The sequence below is a fragment of the Colletotrichum gloeosporioides genome (genome assembly GCF_011800055.1).
Source record: "Colletotrichum gloeosporioides strain Lc1 chromosome Unknown consensus_93, whole genome shotgun sequence".
Lineage (NCBI taxonomy): Eukaryota > Fungi > Ascomycota > Sordariomycetes > Glomerellales > Glomerellaceae > Colletotrichum > Colletotrichum gloeosporioides.
In genome coordinates, this window is record NW_025544738.1 from 46,011 (window position 1) to 62,033 (window position 16,023).

General features: G+C 51.6%; 6 protein-coding genes and 1 pseudogene across 7 annotated transcripts; 4 read left to right on the plus strand and 3 right to left on the minus strand.

Moving 5' to 3' along the window:
- Positions 1-1,126: 1,126 nt before the first annotated feature.
- On the minus strand, positions 1,127-4,470 carry GCG54_00010718 (Non-canonical non-ribosomal peptide synthetase FUB8; the record flags this gene model as incomplete). The annotated part of the gene is made up of 5 exons (XM_045410637.1): positions 1,127-1,585; positions 1,638-2,324; positions 2,374-3,391; positions 3,443-4,188; positions 4,237-4,470. The coding sequence occupies 5 exons, from the start codon at positions 4,468-4,470 to the stop codon at positions 1,127-1,129; spliced, it is 3,144 nt and encodes a 1,047-aa protein (XP_045257728.1).
- Positions 4,471-5,693: 1,223 nt separating this feature from the next.
- On the plus strand, positions 5,694-7,452 carry GCG54_00010719 (High-affinity nicotinic acid transporter; the record flags this gene model as incomplete). The annotated part of the gene is made up of 6 exons (XM_045410638.1): positions 5,694-5,882; positions 5,945-5,971; positions 6,026-6,135; positions 6,189-6,332; positions 6,399-6,628; positions 6,683-7,452. The coding sequence occupies 6 exons, from the start codon at positions 5,694-5,696 to the stop codon at positions 7,450-7,452; spliced, it is 1,470 nt and encodes a 489-aa protein (XP_045257729.1).
- A 494-nt stretch (positions 7,453-7,946) lies between these two features.
- Positions 7,947-8,597, plus strand: GCG54_00010720 (uncharacterized protein; the record flags this gene model as incomplete). Its single annotated transcript, XM_045410639.1, has 1 exon — positions 7,947-8,597. One exon carries the CDS (start codon positions 7,947-7,949, stop codon positions 8,595-8,597), a length of 651 nt encoding a protein of 216 aa, XP_045257730.1.
- A 3-nt stretch (positions 8,598-8,600) lies between these two features.
- Positions 8,601-9,754, plus strand: GCG54_00010721 (uncharacterized protein; the record flags this gene model as incomplete). The annotated part of the gene is made up of 2 exons (XM_045410640.1): positions 8,601-8,753; positions 8,828-9,754. 2 exons carry the CDS (start codon positions 8,601-8,603, stop codon positions 9,752-9,754), a joined length of 1,080 nt encoding a protein of 359 aa, XP_045257731.1.
- Positions 9,755-10,036: 282 nt separating this feature from the next.
- GCG54_00010722 lies at positions 10,037-11,818 on the minus strand (annotated as a pseudogene). The gene is made up of 5 exons: positions 11,628-11,818; positions 11,108-11,577; positions 10,804-11,060; positions 10,460-10,744; positions 10,037-10,404 (listed from the first exon to the last, which is right to left on the minus strand). Coding segments are annotated over exons 1-5 (1,571 nt in total).
- Positions 11,819-12,368: 550 nt separating this feature from the next.
- Positions 12,369-13,544, minus strand: GCG54_00010723 (Succinate--hydroxymethylglutarate CoA-transferase; the record flags this gene model as incomplete). The annotated part of the gene is made up of 1 exon (XM_045410641.1): positions 12,369-13,544. One exon carries the CDS (start codon positions 13,542-13,544, stop codon positions 12,369-12,371), a length of 1,176 nt encoding a protein of 391 aa, XP_045257732.1.
- Positions 13,545-14,227: 683 nt separating this feature from the next.
- On the plus strand, positions 14,228-15,538 carry GCG54_00010724 (Acyl-CoA dehydrogenase fadE12; the record flags this gene model as incomplete). Its single annotated transcript, XM_045410642.1, has 2 exons — positions 14,228-14,249; positions 14,373-15,538. 2 exons carry the CDS (start codon positions 14,228-14,230, stop codon positions 15,536-15,538), a joined length of 1,188 nt encoding a protein of 395 aa, XP_045257733.1.
- Between the last annotated feature and the right edge of the window lie 485 nt (positions 15,539-16,023).

Consider the following 16,023-nt stretch of genomic DNA (forward strand, 5'->3'; position numbering starts at 1 on the left):
CACCGGCCACTTGCAGGGGAAATATGACCTTATTGATGGCAACTGCCAAACCGTGGCAAACATGCTGGTTGAGCGTATCTCTACAACCCGTTACACTCCCCGTCAGACCTCGTCACACGCATTTGGGGCTTTGAGACCAGACAAAGTTGGAATCGGGACGGGGCCTCCGTGGCAGCAAGCCGTGCCCTTCCAGGGTAACGAGATTGCGACCAATCTCCAGGGCAGATGGAATGCAACAGCAAAAATGCTTCAAGAGTCTGTTCCAAGCCTTGATGCCGCAGCGACAGCTATTGAATTCAGTGCTCCTGTAGTAGGGCAACATACTAGCGCGATGACGAACTCGGCATGGATTCACAGCCAGACTGTACCAATGAGGCAGCTTTATAACTCGAACAAAAATCTCTTTGGCGATGACAATCTGGAGGCAAGAGCGGCGGCAAGAATCCAGAACGGTACCGACCTAGGCAGTCGGTGCGGTGTTAAGGACAGTCTTTTCCCCAATGCGGGGAGAAAAAAGGGTTAGGCGTGGCGGTCTTTTGTGTGGGCTGAAAGCTTTCCATTACGGCAATACAACGCAGTCCCGAAGTTGATGCATGTTTTCGCGCACCGTTGATCTCTCTTCACTGTCTGTGACGAAACGTACCAAATGGCATGATACGGACTCTGCGCGGCGGATATTTCAAGAAAGGCAAGTTGTTTAATCGCACTGGTTGATGTGAGAAAAGAAGGTTGTGCGAATGAGTTTCGTTTACAAGCGGAATGTAACACAAGCTGCAATGACGACGACGACACCTATGATAAAAGTAGCCAGGGATAATAGCAATATTAACAACCATGGTCATTACAACAGCTTTGATCATAATCAAAAAGCAATGACTGAGTAATCCAATGAATAGGAAAGAAAGTGAACATCCAATACCAAGAAGAAAACCGCAGATTGAGTGAGAGTGACAAGTAATGAATAAACATAATTTTTGAAGTTGAGATATCTAAGTAGTACTTCGCAAATTTGTTTGCCAATGACAACCAATAATGCTCAAAGTGGCTATTCAAGCCCAGCTACTCTAGATCTAGAGGGTATTCGTATGTGCCTCTATTCTAACCCCATGCTGATGAGATATACCTATCATGCTCCGGCTTCCCAGCGAGCCTTCAACTTATCAATCATCATGCGAACAAACGTTACATCCGTAACGTCAGGCAAATTTCTCAACGTCGGGCTGTCCTTCTTGCTCTGTTCCGTCAAGTATTCAAGCCCGCCCTTGAACGTGCCGGCCTTGTTGCCATACTTGCTCTCGAACCAGTCCAGAAGCTTGATCGGCGGGTTCTTCTTCGGGTCTCTTTCTGATCTGCGCAATCTCTCCATCCATTGGTCTGTTGGCAGCGCCTCGAATTCCAAACCAGCCTTGGCCAGTGACGAGAGCATCTGCTGAGTCCAGTGGAAGCGGGTCGGGTTGAGGACGTGGTAGACGAGATCTGCGTCTGAGTCTCGTCGGACGATCTCTTCATCTGACTTGCTCCTGTCGGCGTTTGTCATGTCGAGGATGATGGCCGCGGCTAAGTCAACCGGTAGCCACGACATTTCCTTGGAATGAATTAGCAATCGATCGCAGTGTGAGAACTTCGGAATAGCTCACCTCTTCAAGTTTGGGTAGTGCCCCCAGCGTCGCAGCAGTCTGAATCATCAACGGGATTCCTTCCGTTGTATTCCACTCTCCGACCTTGCTGTCTCCAACCAGCTGCCCAATTCTCAACACCCGCGCAGCCGCACCGGCACTCTTATTCGCATTCCGTGTGACGTGCTCAGAGACGTACTTGGACCTAGCGTATCCCGTGCCCTGGGCGTTCTTCGGCGTCGGCACGGGACCTTCCTCCACCGTGCCCGGCCTCGGCGTGCCACCGGCCGAGGAAACGGACGAACAGAAGAAGAAGCGCGCCGGCGAGGGCGTGTCGACGGATTGGCAGAGCTGGATGAGATTGTAGACTGCCTTGATGTGCTGGTCCTCGAAGCTTTGCACCGGGATGTTGAAGTTGACGGCCCAGGCGCTGTGGATCACGAGGGTGAGGTTCGACTTGAGGTCCGCGAGACGGGACGGAGCGAGCCCGAAGTCTGGGGCGCCGAGGTCGGCCGAGAGAGGCACGATCTTGGCTTCTTGGGCGGATGTGAGGGTGATACCGCGGGAGGAGAGCGAGGTTGAGACGCGGGTTGCTGCGGCGGCGTCGTTGGGGGCGCGGACGGCGGCGTAGACTTGGGCGATGTTTGGGAGGGATGTGAGCTGGGCTAGGATGTGGGCTCCCAGACCGCCGGTGACGCCGGTGACGAGCTTTGGGGACTGTTAGTGAAAGTCTCTGAGTTTGAGAAGGGAAACTTACGACAAGGTCCTTTCCAGGCTTGGGAGCTGACCCTGGGACGTGTGTCTTGAAGGAGGAGTACTTGGCTATCAGTTCCTCCATCTTCTCCAACTCGTCCTTGACCGCATCTTCTCTGCCACTCTTTAGCCCCTCGAGGTGGCGAGCAAGTTGCTTGATGTTGCCAGTCTCGTACAACACGTTTTGGCCAAGTTGCCCCTGTCGGCCGCCCAAGTCGAGCTTCCTCTTGATCAGACTCCACGTCTGGATGCACAGCAAACTGTCAATGCCGGATGCGAAGAAATCCGCCTCCACCGATGGGAGAGCATTCTCAGACTTCTCATTGAGCTGTTGGAAAAGCCAGTTCTCAAGTTCCGCGCCCTCCAGAGAGAGTGAACCGCCCTTGTCGTTGTCGTTCTCGTACCCATCGTACGCGGCCTGGATCTCCTTCTCAAACTTTCGGTAAAAGGGCACCCGGATAAAAGTTCCCTTATCCGTCTTGGGGTACTCAGCATCAGATGGCAGGATGACAACGAGCTCCTTGGGGATACGTGAAAATGACTCGGCTTGGGCGTTGGCAGCTTCCACAGCGGGCCAAATCTCCTCAAGAAACTGCTCGTCAGGCATGTCGGCCACGCTATCAGCCTTGACGATCAGCACACCAGGATAGTCCCGCTGCTCCCCAAAGACGATGGCCTCCTTGACGATCTGCTCCAGGCGGATGCGTCCCTCGATGGGGATGGGCAGGACCTTCTCGCCGTTGATGAGGGTGAACCGGTCGTCGAGGCGGCTGATGTACTTCCACATATCCGGCTGCGTGGGGTGGCGCGTGAAGAGGTCCCTGGTGCGGAAGGAGTTTGGCGGGTCGTCCGAGTTGTTGGTGCTCTTGGAGGGCCAGCCGTCGAGGCAGACGCACTCGAAGATGCCGGGGGAGATTTCGTCCATGAGGATGTAGGGCTTTGCGACGGCGAGTGGGCGCATGTAGTTCCATGCCTTGTCGCCTGCTGGACGAACGGAGTTCATGATTCTGCCGATCTCGGTGCTGTGTTGTTGTCAGTAGGTCGTAGGGGCGGAGAAGAAGGGAGTCACTTACCAGCCGTAATTGCCGACGAGGTAGACACCCTTGCTCACTAAGCGGTCACCGAGGTCATCTGGACAACTACTGCCGCCGAAGAGCACCAGTTTCACATTCGCGAGCGCCTGAATGCCTTCTTCCGTTTCTGCGAGAAGCTTGACCACGTACGGCACCACGTGGAAGACACCCGGCTTCACGTAATCAAGCATCTTGATGAGATTCTGACTCGTCAAGGGAATGCTGTAGTTGCCCATGTAGATCGGCAACTTGGAGTACATGGACCTGAAGATCTCGTAGAAACCATGGCTGTGAAATAGAGGTGAACAGATGAAAGCCCGCAGACCCATGTTTGTCATGGATGCGCCGATGACACTGCGATGCGTGAGGTAAATCGGCTTCGGGAGACCCGTCGAGCCGGACGAGTGGATGATGGCCATGATCTTCTTGTTCTCCTTTTCCGGGTCGTAAGATCGTGTGAACCTGGGAGCGTCCTTGCCGTAGTAATCCGAGTGTTGGATGAGCGGTAGGACTTCGAGTTGATGCTGCTTCTGAACTTCCGACAATACAGGGTGGAAGTTTGGCGTTGTTAACATGGACTTGCAGTTCGCTAGGTCGCAAAGGCGAGTGATTGCCGGGCTTGCGAGACGGGTTGAGATGAGGAATGCCGCGCAGCCCAGACGGTTCAGCGCCATGATTGTGATTGCGACATGAAGTCCGGATTGGGCGAGGATGCCTACCGCCGGGGACTGTTCTAACGCTGGGTCCTACGCCTCGTCAGTGAAGGTACACGCAAGGGTTTCGAGGTGGCCTACCGCCGGAGAAATGCCCAGTTCCTGAAGCCTTTGTGCCGCCGCATCGACATATCTGTCTATGGCGCGAAAGCTGTGTTCTTCAAAATCCAAGAGTCCCTCCTTGGGATATCCGATGGCAACCGCATCGGGGATTTCAAGCGCGCGGCGGCGGACAAGCTCGTCGACGGTGTAGAGGGGTCGGTCGAGCTTTGACACCGTCAACTTTGACGACGTCGTGGTAGTTTGCGTCGCCATGGTGAAGATACCTGCAGGGCTTACTCTACAAGGGATGTGATGTAGGATGTCGAGAGGTGAAGATGGTCGAGCTCAATTTATGTAGTTGGCTCCCCCCACCCGGTCGGCAGCACGTATCCGTTGCAATTCCGTCCCCGCCGCATGCAAGGGCATGCTTGGCGCTTCGGGCCCGGGGCGAACCCCGCGTTTCCCGCATGACGCTTTTTCTGCCCTACAATGGATCTACGATCGGGGAAGTTTGCTGATGTTCGTAGCTACGAGCGTCTGTTACCGTTCCGATGGGATAATTATTATTTCCGGCAGTGAGGTTCATGGATAGAAAGCGTCCACGAGGTGTTGCGGAAACCCCTCCGTGAGAGTTGTGGATTTGCCGGCTACAGATGGGTCCACTTCTGCGGATTCTCGTACTTCAATCGAGTCCAGATGTTCGAAGACATGATTGGGGAGAACTCAAAGTATCCAGAGAGATGGATCTCGAGGAGGGATGAGGGGGGCTTGCGTAGCCAATCATAATTCGCCCACCGGTTCGTCGGCTGTTTCGCTTACTTCCCGGAAACAATAAGAAGTTGCCAGGCTCTGTTTTCCGGATGAACAAGAGGCCAATGACAACGTGGATTTAGCTGACCGGACCCATGCCTGTGCATGTCATTGAAGCCGTTGTGCATAGCCGTCAGGATAGCTCCGTTGGTTTAAATGGCTTTCATGGCCCCGAGATTTGGAGCATTAGGAAAGCAGGCAACCCCTCGCTTGCGGTTACAGACGGCGCTATTTCGTCGGCTGCAGATGGAGTACACCAACATACCTGCTGCCACCAAGACTTTGGCCCGCCATCATGCTTTCGCTAGCAAGCATCCTTCGATGGGTCCAGCATACCCCACGGGGAAGCCAAGATATCATATATGTACCCCGGATTCAGAAGTTCTAGCTACCCCAGACTTGCCCACTTGCGGCAGCGAGTTTGCCTACACCTATGAGAAAGTCTCGCGTGAGGTGAACTTGATTGGTGCAATATTGCGAACAATGATTTTGGATGACTGAGGATAGGAGTTTGGTCTGAGACGTATCCGTCCATCTTTAAGCGTCTGTAGCAGCGCCGCACGCGTGGGCGAAATGACTTAAAACGTCCTCCCAATTCTGTATTCCAACATGATAATCATCTTATGAACATCCTGTCCTGGTTGTTTTCGCGTAAGCATCGACGAAATTCTCAAATCCTCATCATCATGGCTGTCAGTCAAAAATCTCAGGTGGATCCGCACAAGGACCAAGAAACTTGCGTCGTTGACCATGTCGACTATCAAGAAGAACTCAAGCCCGTTGATGAGAGAAGACAGCCCGACAAGTTTGGATCCGTCGACAAGGTCGACCCTAAAGAAATTGCTCTTGTGAAGAAGCTTGATTTGTACCTCATGGTGCGTCTTTCCTGGAGACATGGGTTTATCTTGATAACAATTCGCTAATTCTTTCTCCGCAGCCAATTCTATGGGTCATGTACTTTCTTGTAAGAGAGCATCAAGAAACTTTCTTCGGTATTGGATTCTCTAATACTTCGTAGAACTTCCTCGACCGAAACGCCATTGTCAATGGAAAACTCAACAATCTTGATAAGGATCTCAATATGGTCGGCTCTCAATACAACACTTGCGTCAGCATCTTCTTTGTGGGGTAAGCCCTTGCGGTACGGACATGAAAGCCCGATAGTTGACAAGATGATGCAGATACATCACCGGGCAAATTCCCTCCAACATGCTCGTCACCCGCGTTAAGCCCGCCTGGTATATGTCAGGGTGGATGATGGCCTGGGCCGTTGTGTCGACTCTAATATGCATTGTCAAAGACTATCATGGAATGCTGGCTTGCAGGTATGGCCACTATAGTCGCTCCTCTTTCGGTCTATGTAAGATAGCTGACTTTTCTTATGTGCTCAGGCTCATCCTTGGGGTCACAGAAGCCCCCTTCTACTCCGGCGCCTGCTACATGGTCAGCCTCTTCTACACCAGAAAAGAGACTGCAACCCGATTGGCTGTGTTTTATACAGGCAATCTTCTTGCTAGCTCCTTCTCGGGTCTGATCGCGGCCGGTGTCTTCGCTGGTCTTGACGGGAAACATGGCCTCGCTGGTTGGAGATGGCTGTTTTTGATACAAGGAGTTGCCACTGGTACGTCAGAGGCTGCAGTCGTATCTTGATTCCGTCTGCTGACAGTTTTGGAAGTTGGCGTGGCAGTCGTTGCTTTATTCCTACTTCCCAACGCTCCCCTCGAGACCCGATGGCTTACGCCAGAGCAACGGCAGCTAGCCCACGATCGAGTAGCCAAAGACACCACAGAAAAGCGTCAGGCAACAAGTACTTGGTCCGGTTTGTGGGAAGCCGCGACAGACTATCGCACTTGGGTCTTTGCTCTGATGGGCAACCTCCATCTGTCCGCAAACGGTTTCAAGAATTACATGCCGACAGCGGTGAAGTCTCTCGGCTTCAATACAACCATCACGCTCGTACTCACATGTCCGCCCTACTTGATTGCCGGTGCAGCATCTGTGTTAGTGTCCTGGTCTTCTGGGAGATACAACGAGCGAACTTGGCATATTACCGTTTCTAAGATTGTGGCGAGCATCGGGTTCGCTCTCGCGACGAGCACGATGAATATCGGTGCACGGTACTTCGCTATGGTCCTGTTCGTTGGAGCTACGTACGGCGTGAACAACATTAACGTTGCGTGGACGGCCGCTACTGTTGGCCAAACGGACGAGAAGAAGGCGGCAGCGATTGCCATGGTTAACACACTAGGCAACCTGTCATTCGTGTATACGCCCTATCTCTGGCCCGACAGCGACAGCCCACTTTTCAGGAAGGCAATGATTGCGAGTATTGGTTTTTCGATGGGCGTCGTCATGACGGCGTGGTTGATGAAGTTCATCTTGGTACGGATGAACAGACAAATAAGGACTACGCAGGAGGAGGCCACGAACTTCTACGCCTACTAGGTCGCAAATACAATACTCGCTACTGTGGCGCAGCGTTGATATTGATGAGGTTTGCTAAGAAAGTGGAGCGATCAACAGCAGCTTCCTACCGCTGTGTGGCATAGACAGGAAGGTTCTGAGATTTTCTGGCCAAGTTGAGTCTAGTTAGCTGAAAATGAAAAAAAAAGACCTCTAACTGCAATACGTGAATTTCTGTTTCCGGCTTAAATTCACGTCTAGGCCGCGCTGGCTTTCGGAGAAACATTCTGCAAACGCGCATATGTTCCAAAACGAATCTCCGTTGTAAGGAAGCCATCATCGCTTCGGAGAAACCAAGTTGAGAATACATATTATGAATTAACAATTCTGCCCAAAAGCTTTTACTTTCTGCAACCAATCCATACTTTGTTTACACCATAAGTGCTACGAGGCGAGGATACCCACGAATTACGACTTGGAGCGACACAACACGAAATTGATCCTTGGCTACATTGCTAAGCGCTCCGTTGGTCACCATGGAACCATGCAATCCGACTTTCCACTTAAAGGCCCCCCTTAATAATGGCGCGGAGCCAAGTTCTCCTTTTCGGTTTACAGACTTACCATCAGAACTTCGTTATCTGATATTGGGGCATGTTCTTGACGACCTTGATGAGGATTCCGACCTTGAGAAGGAGCCGGACGTCGATGACCCGGATGAGGAACCCAACCTTGATGGGGAATCCAATATTGATGAGGAGCCCTCTCCAAAGCCGAAGATCGTCGACATCATTGGACAGCTCAATGACATGCTTGTGCAGACTCATAACAGATCTGCGCTATTGAACGGCATGCTTAACTTGGGCATCAACGTAGGTGCGACGCACGATGTTATAGCACTAAACAACGACTTGCTTGCGCGAACCAACGACTGGTATGCGCGAGCTAATGACATGTTTGCGCGAGCTAACAACACGAATGCGAGGCCCGACAATCTTGCTCTGGAAGTTGACCTGGAATACCCGCAAGCCAACATGCTTGCGGAGCCCGAGTTGATTCCGAAGCCTCAGAAGTTGGCAAATTTGGCGTGCGTGTCCAAGGAATGGCAGCGATTCTTCGAGGAGCACACATTCAGCACCCTGGAGGTCACGTTAACCAATTCTCCAGCTGAGATTGAGGCTCTCTGAGAGATGGTGAAGGGCTACCGCAGGACTTTTGTTGAAGAAATCACACACAATATCGAGCTTCCGGGAAACTCTTCGGGCAACGTCGAAGTCGAGACTGAAAAGGAGATTCGGAGGAACAATGCTCTCTTCACGATGGCCGCGTTTTCGCTCTTTAAAGTTTTTTTTTTTTTTTTTTTTTTTTTNAAATTTTTTTTTTTTTTTTTTTTTTGGCAAACTGGACCGGCCCAGAGCACGACCATGGTTTGGCGCTTCGTATTAACGTCAGGTCCGCGGACGATGTTGAAGACTGGCCCCCAAGGATGCTGGGCAGTCTGCTAAATTTCAAACTGAAAAAGCTGTCGCTAGTTCCTATGGTGAATGAGCTTTTGTGGATATTCTATTCTGAATCAACTCGAAGCGCTTCAGCAAATGCTATTAGCATCCTGCTCAGGGGCATGAACCACCTAACAAGACTGGTATATCACCCACATTGCTCGCAACTCGGAGAAGGCCAGTCTTTACGAGACGACGCCTTTTTGGCCTTATTCCAAAAACACAGGGGTTGGGTGAAATGCATGGTGGTCAGAGAATCCGCATATCTCTTGGAGGACAATCCGTTCACGGAGAAGAGGGAGGATCTTGCACTTGCCTGTTTCCACGCGAGTCTCCATCTCGAGTCCTTGATTACATCGCGGGTAGTTGATGCGTTCGACTTTTTCCGTTGCACGGGGGATTTGGGAATACCCATCGAGTCTCGGAGACAAGCCTGGCCTGAGCTGAATCAACTTGTCTTATCTTGCAATTTGTCAAGTTCATCATTTGACGAGGAGATGATGAACACCGTTCTTCTCGCAGCTGGAAAGGCCGCAATGCGAGTGCCTAAATTGGAGAAGATGATCATATGGTCATGGGACGCAGAAAACTATGTCGCATTTTTTTCTGGGTATGTGCTTCGCTGCATTAAGCCATATTCTTTCATTGATATCCGGACAACATGGAGGTCTGCACTCAACCAAGAAGTTGTGAGATGCTGGGAGAATGCAGTGACGGAAAAGACGAGCTATGAGCTCATCGTCGAACCACAGCGCCTTGACTGGCGGGATGAGCACGTTGTCAATGAGTTGCTCGAAGATTTAGAGACATCTAATTCAATCCTGTTTCCTGAAACGAGTAAATAGAAATACATAAAACCCTCGGTGTTTTCCTATCCCTGATGCACCAAACTCTTCTTGGTCCGGCTGAATTGCCTTGCCTGTCAACGTTCTCGCGGCAGAAATCCGCACGAAAATGAACGGGCGTCTCTTGAGTTCCAACATTGAATATCCACAGTTACCTACGGTCCTGAATTTGTTCGTGAGCTTCCCAATCATTGCTTTACTCGACAAGCGCCATGCTGCGTGGCTCCATTCTTATGCCTTTAGGTACGTTATCCACATGATGCAGGCTTTTGAGCCTCAAAATCAAAGTGTATAGCGATAGGCTGGGTGACGATGGCCGAGAAGATGAACTCGATCGCCAATCAGCCGGCTATCCCGATCACCCCTTTCCCGTTTCACATTCTCCCACCTGCAGTACAACATCTGAATGCAGACAGTAGCAAAGCATAGAATTAGAGAGCCGATGCAGACAGAATGACCCAAGATGTAATCCGGACTAGGCATCAGATGGTCAATATCACTTGTAATCTCGCATGCCATCCGATAACTTACGCATTCTTTTGCAGATAGATGAATGTTGCCGGAAAAGCAGCCATATTTGCCAATCCAATGAGGAGTCCCACACCAGTGGCACGAACGTAGTGAGGCGCCAAATTGTTCGAAAGCCATCCCTAGCCATGTTAGAGATCTCTCATCCAAGCAGTAACAAACAAGCTTTAGACTTACCATAATCATTGCCGACCCTGGATAGACGCCGGTTGCGACTAAGAATGTCCCGCCGTATCTCACTCCGTTTGACTTCGACGCCAAAACCATGATATATCCGCAAAGAGCAACAAGAGTCCCCACAGCCATGATGGGTCCACGGGCCTTGATCCTGTCTGACAAGCTGGCTGTCAAAAGAACAACGAAGAAGGCGGCCATGTTGGGAGGCACAGTGAGAAGTTGCGCTTGGGTAGTATTGCGATAGCCTAGGCCTTGTATAATTGACGGGAGGAACAGCGAGAAGCTCTGTTGGGAAAGAGGTTAGATGCATGGTCCACCGAGCGAGCTGTCGAAGGAAGACATACGTAGAGTGGGATAAGGAGAAAGATCCATGCCAAGGCGCAGAAATAGGTCTGCGGAGCAAGCACAGCCATTCTGACCCAGTGCCAACTAAAGTGTTCGTCGTTGACATCTTCAACGTTTGTTGCCCCATGAGAATCTTCTCTCAAACGTTTCATGGCCTGTGTTCGTTCTTCAGGAGTGAGGAATCTCGCGTCGGCCGGAGTGCTCGGCATAAAGAAGAAGCATGTTATGCCAAATACCGTCGTAATTATTCCCTCAACTGCAGCTGATTAGCACATAAAGTTGTAGCAGTCTAGGGGCGCTCACTGAAAAAGATCCAGGGCCATCTGTTGTAGCCACCATGACGAATGGTAGCCAAGCCAGTCGCAAGAAGCCCTCCGAAAGCCCCTGACAGAGGAGCCGCGCAGTAGAATAGGCCAATACGGTAGAGCATCTGATGTCTTCGGTAGAACATAGCGAGATATACCACAATGCCTCCCAGGAGTCCTCCCTCAAAGAGGCCTAGAAAGAGGCGGCATACTACCAATCCGGCGAAGCTCTTAGTGAAGCCGAGGAACGTGCTTACTATGCCCCAGCACGTTATCAAAGTCGGAAGATATATACCCGCCCGAACCTTTTTGACAAGCCAGTTGCTCGGTACGTCGACAAGAATATAGGGGATGTAGAATACCAACAGCGCTATGTTGAACTTTGTTCCAGTGGAAATGTTGAGGTCCTCGGTAAGGCCATCGATCTTAGCGTTTCCAATGTTGCTTCTGTCAATGAAGGCAAATAGCCTCAAAGGTGTCAGTGTAAGAACTCGACAAGATCATACTGGAGATCGCACCATATACCAAAAAGCCAAGGAATGATATGATAGTCGAACTTGCGGTCGAGCTTCTTGCTCAAGACAGGGTCAATGTCGAAGTGAAGTTGCGATTGCCTGATGTTTTCGACACGGCTGTCCGAAGGCTTGCCGTTCTCGATGTCATCGTGGACGTCAAATGTGCCGTCGCCATCATGGGTTTTCTCAGCCATCCTACTGGCTCTTGGGCAATGAAGGCACAATCACCGAGTGGTTGGTCGAAGTAGAAGATCTAGGGAGTGATTACACGAGAGACGAATTGTCTATGTGATCTTAAGCGACAGGCAACTTTCAAGTAAAGAACGTGGTTCACTGATCAAGGTCCTTGGGATTTATACTTTGCCCTGAAGCCTCCTTTTTCCCGTCACCTTTCCTAAGACGGACCCAGCAATGCCACCTTGGAGCATCCTTCGGGATTAATTCCCCGCGCTTCTTATCCGCTAGAACCAGGGTCGCCATCACCCCACGGGGTCATCGTGCGGGGAAAGCATGGATGATAGCTCAAATGTTTCCAAATAGCCATCTCAGAATCGAAGATGCCGACAATTTTCCTGCGGGGTTCAGGTAGGTCAGTGTGAGAAGCCAATCAATGACGTGAGTTAGTGATCGTGATGCGATAAGGCCCCAGCTTGGAGTGTGTATAGGTCAAGGTGACGACTAGGGGCATGGCGAGTGAGAGTTTGCTTGAACGATATGTCTTAACGGCTACCTGGATCTACCACATCACTGCTCGATACCCAATTCTTTGAATATGGCCTCGTTGTGTTCTCCCAGTTCCGGGACCTTTTCCATTCTCGAGCTTTCCACGTTTCCGAAACCCGGTGGGATTAGAGCAGGAACCTTTCCACTACCGGTCTCGACATCCGTCCATCTGCCTCTTGCCTTAAGCTGCGGGTGATCCCATACGCCTTGCATGTCATTCACATTGGCGTTGGCTATCGACGCCTTATCTAGTTTCCGCAAGACCTCCTCTGCTGAGAATTTGGCGAAAGCGTCGCAGATTATCTTTCTCAACTCATCACGGTTCTTCGTTCTGAGGGTGTTGTTCACAAACTTTGGGTCCTTGGCAAGAGCCTCATTGCCAAGAACGTCTCGGCAAAGGTTAGCCCACTCTCGCTCGTTCTGCACGCCAAGCATGACCGAGCCTCCGCCACCCGTCTCAAATGGGCCGTATGGGTATATCGAGGCGTGAGAGGCGCCGGAGCGGGACAGGCCCGGGGCCCCATTATACGTGTAGTAGAGTGGGAAGTTCATCCACTCAACCATGCTCTCAAGCATTGAGATGTCTATCCGTGACCCCTTGCCCGTTTTGCTGCGCTTCAGAATTGCGGCCATGATGTTGGAATAGGCGTACATGCCGGCTGAGATATCGGCGATGGATATGCCCGCCTTCGCTGGGTCCGGACCGTTACCAGTAACAGAGAGGAAGCCCGCTTCACTCTGTACGAGAAGATCATATGCCTTCTTGTCCCTGTAAGGGCCGTCTGACCCGTAGCCAGAGATATCACACACAATCAGTGATGGATGCGACTCCTTGAGTGTTGAGTAGCCCAAGCCAAGTCGCTCCGTGGCGCCCGGTGCCAGGTTCTGCACCAGCACATCCGACTTGGCAAGAAGCTTCTTGAGGACCTCAAAGTGTTTCGGGTCTTTGAGATCGAGTGCTAGACTTTCTTTTGAACGGTTGGTCCAGACGAAATGTGACGCCATGCCATTTACTCGGGTATCGTATGCCCTTGCAAAGTCACCGACGCCTGGACGCTCGATCTTGATGACACGAGCGCCCATGTCGGCGAGCTGACGGGTGCAGAAGGGTGCAGCGATTGCGTGTTCGAGACTGACGACGGTGATGCCTTCAAGAGGTAGTGGCTCTCTCTCAGGTTTTGATGTTGTGGTTTCCATGGTTCTCAAGGTGATATTTTGCTGGAATGAAGATCGTAGGAAAGCTTTCGCTGGTCGCATCGCGGGCTTGATACCCCATGCGCCCCTGTGCGGACATGGAGATGCCCTGGTAGCCAAGAGCGACAGAGCGGCACGTCCTGACGGCATCTTGTTTTGGAGACAGGGGTGTTCAGAGGTAATGGTAAAAGCAAATCAGTCTTTAGCGAAGGAGGATGATGATGCTATATGAGGGTTGATTGGCTTGGGAATTTGAATGCCGAAGCAATACGTGTATTAGGGGTTGGCATGACTTTTCTAAGTCCTCCTCATCATGAAGCTGCCTCCAGCGACCAGACCCCATCAGCTGCTGTGCTGGCCGAGGTCAACCAACAGCAACAAGTGACGGCGTCAGTGCATGCACATGGAATCGGCTACTTCTTTGTCCATTCGGCTTTATGCAGAACAGCGTAATCACCGGCCGCTGATCACCCACTCAGTGGCGTCACTCCGGTCGCTAATTGCCCGGGAATAATGCATGCTGTCGGGGCCATTTGCCGAGTCTGAAGTTGCCCTGAAATGCCTTTCAGAGAAGTGAGTCGGCCTTTGGAGTCAATGGATGTTGTTATTTAGAGTCAGAGGATTCGTTCTGCTCTCAATCCAGCGAATCAACTTATCCAGGTCCATCATTTCCTGTATTGTTCATCATGTCACAATATCTGGCCCGGAGTCTTTGGCGTGTTGCTCGACCGGCGGTCAGGACGGCAGGATGCCTGCGTCCAGCGGCCTTCTCAACGTCAGCTCTCCGGAGGATAATGGAGACAACGGGCTTCACAGAAAACCAACTTACAGTCCGTGAAGCCGTCAATCAAATCTGCTCCGAGTTTCCCAACACATACTGGCAAGAACGCGACCAAACAGAGAAGGATCCCAAAGAGTTCCACGCTGCCCTCGCAAAAGATGGCTGGCTCGGTATTGCCCTGCCAGAATCGCTGGGTGGCTCCGGCCTTGGAATTTCGGAGGCAACGATGATGATGCAGACCATCACCGAGTCCGGCGCAGGCATGGCCGGCGCCCAGTCCATCCACGCCAACGTCTACGCGACGCAGCCGCTTGCCAAGTTTGGGACTCAGGAACAACTCGAGAGCACAATTCCCAACATCATCTCCGGCAAATGGAGGGCTTGTTTTGGGGTCACGGAGCCCAACGCTGGTCTCGACACCCTGCGCCTCTCCACCGCAGCGAAGAAGCAATCAGACGGCTCGTACCTAGTCACCGGCCAGAAGATCTGGATCACCTGCGCGCAAGTCGCATCCAAAATGATTCTGCTCGCGCGCACAAAGGCCTTCGAGGACTGTAAGAAGCCGAGCGAAGGTCTCTCACTCTTCTGCATCGACCTGGACCGCTCTCAGCCTGGGCTGGACATGCGCAAGATCAAGAAGATGGGCGGCCGTGCCGTCGACGCCAACGAGGTCTTCTTCGACAACTACGCCATCCCCGCTTCCAGCCTGATTGGCCAGGAGGGTCAGGGATTCAAGATTATCCTCCACGGCATGAACGCTGAGCGCTGTCTGCTTGCCGGTGAAGCGTTGGGACTAGGCTACGCCGCGATAACCAAGGCCGCGGAGTATGCCCGGGACAGAGTGGTCTTCAAGAGGCCGATCGGACAGAACCAGGCCATCGCGCATCCGCTCGCCGATGCGTACATGCGGTTGGAGGCTGCGAAGCTAGCCACTTACCACGCAGCAAGACTGTATGACGCCAGCAAGGAGGACGCGTCCATTCGTCAGGATGCAGTTGGAGTGGCTTGCAACAGCGCCAAATACATGGCTGCAGAAGCTGCCTTCACAGCTTGCGAGAGAGCTGTTCTTACACACGGAGGTATGGGCTACGCAGCCGAGTACGATGTGGAGAGGTATTTCAGAGAGTGCCTGGTTCCTCGTATTGCACCTGTGAGTCGAGAGATGATTCTGAACTATATTGGAGAGAAGGTCCTTCAGTTGCCTCGTAGTTACTAGGAACGGCGAAGATTAAAGAAGACATAATGATACGTTTTATACAATGACATGAAGGCAGATCCACCTTGAAACCTTCCTGTTCGACTCTGCGAAATCTATTTATGTATCATAAAGCCATGATAGACCTCCAGCAGGAGGTCAGGGAAACTCATCCCAAATCTTTGAGATGTTCCTAAAGCATGCATATAATCCCATTGATGAACGATTAACTGTAGCTATTCATTTCCATCTAAGTTCAGAGTCCAGCAGGGACTCGTGACTATTTAATGAGTACTATGGGACCAGAGAACACATACTAGCGTACAATAGGCGGTGTCTTGGGTTGAAGACTGAAAGTTAAATATTATCCATGTTAATTAATTGATTCCTCGTAGAGACCAAGTTTTGGTCGAGACAAGTAATTCTCGGCGAGGCAATGTGCGAACCTCCGGTTTCCACTCAAATAAGGGTGCTGAGGTAGGAAAGTGCCGGCGAGTCATTCTACG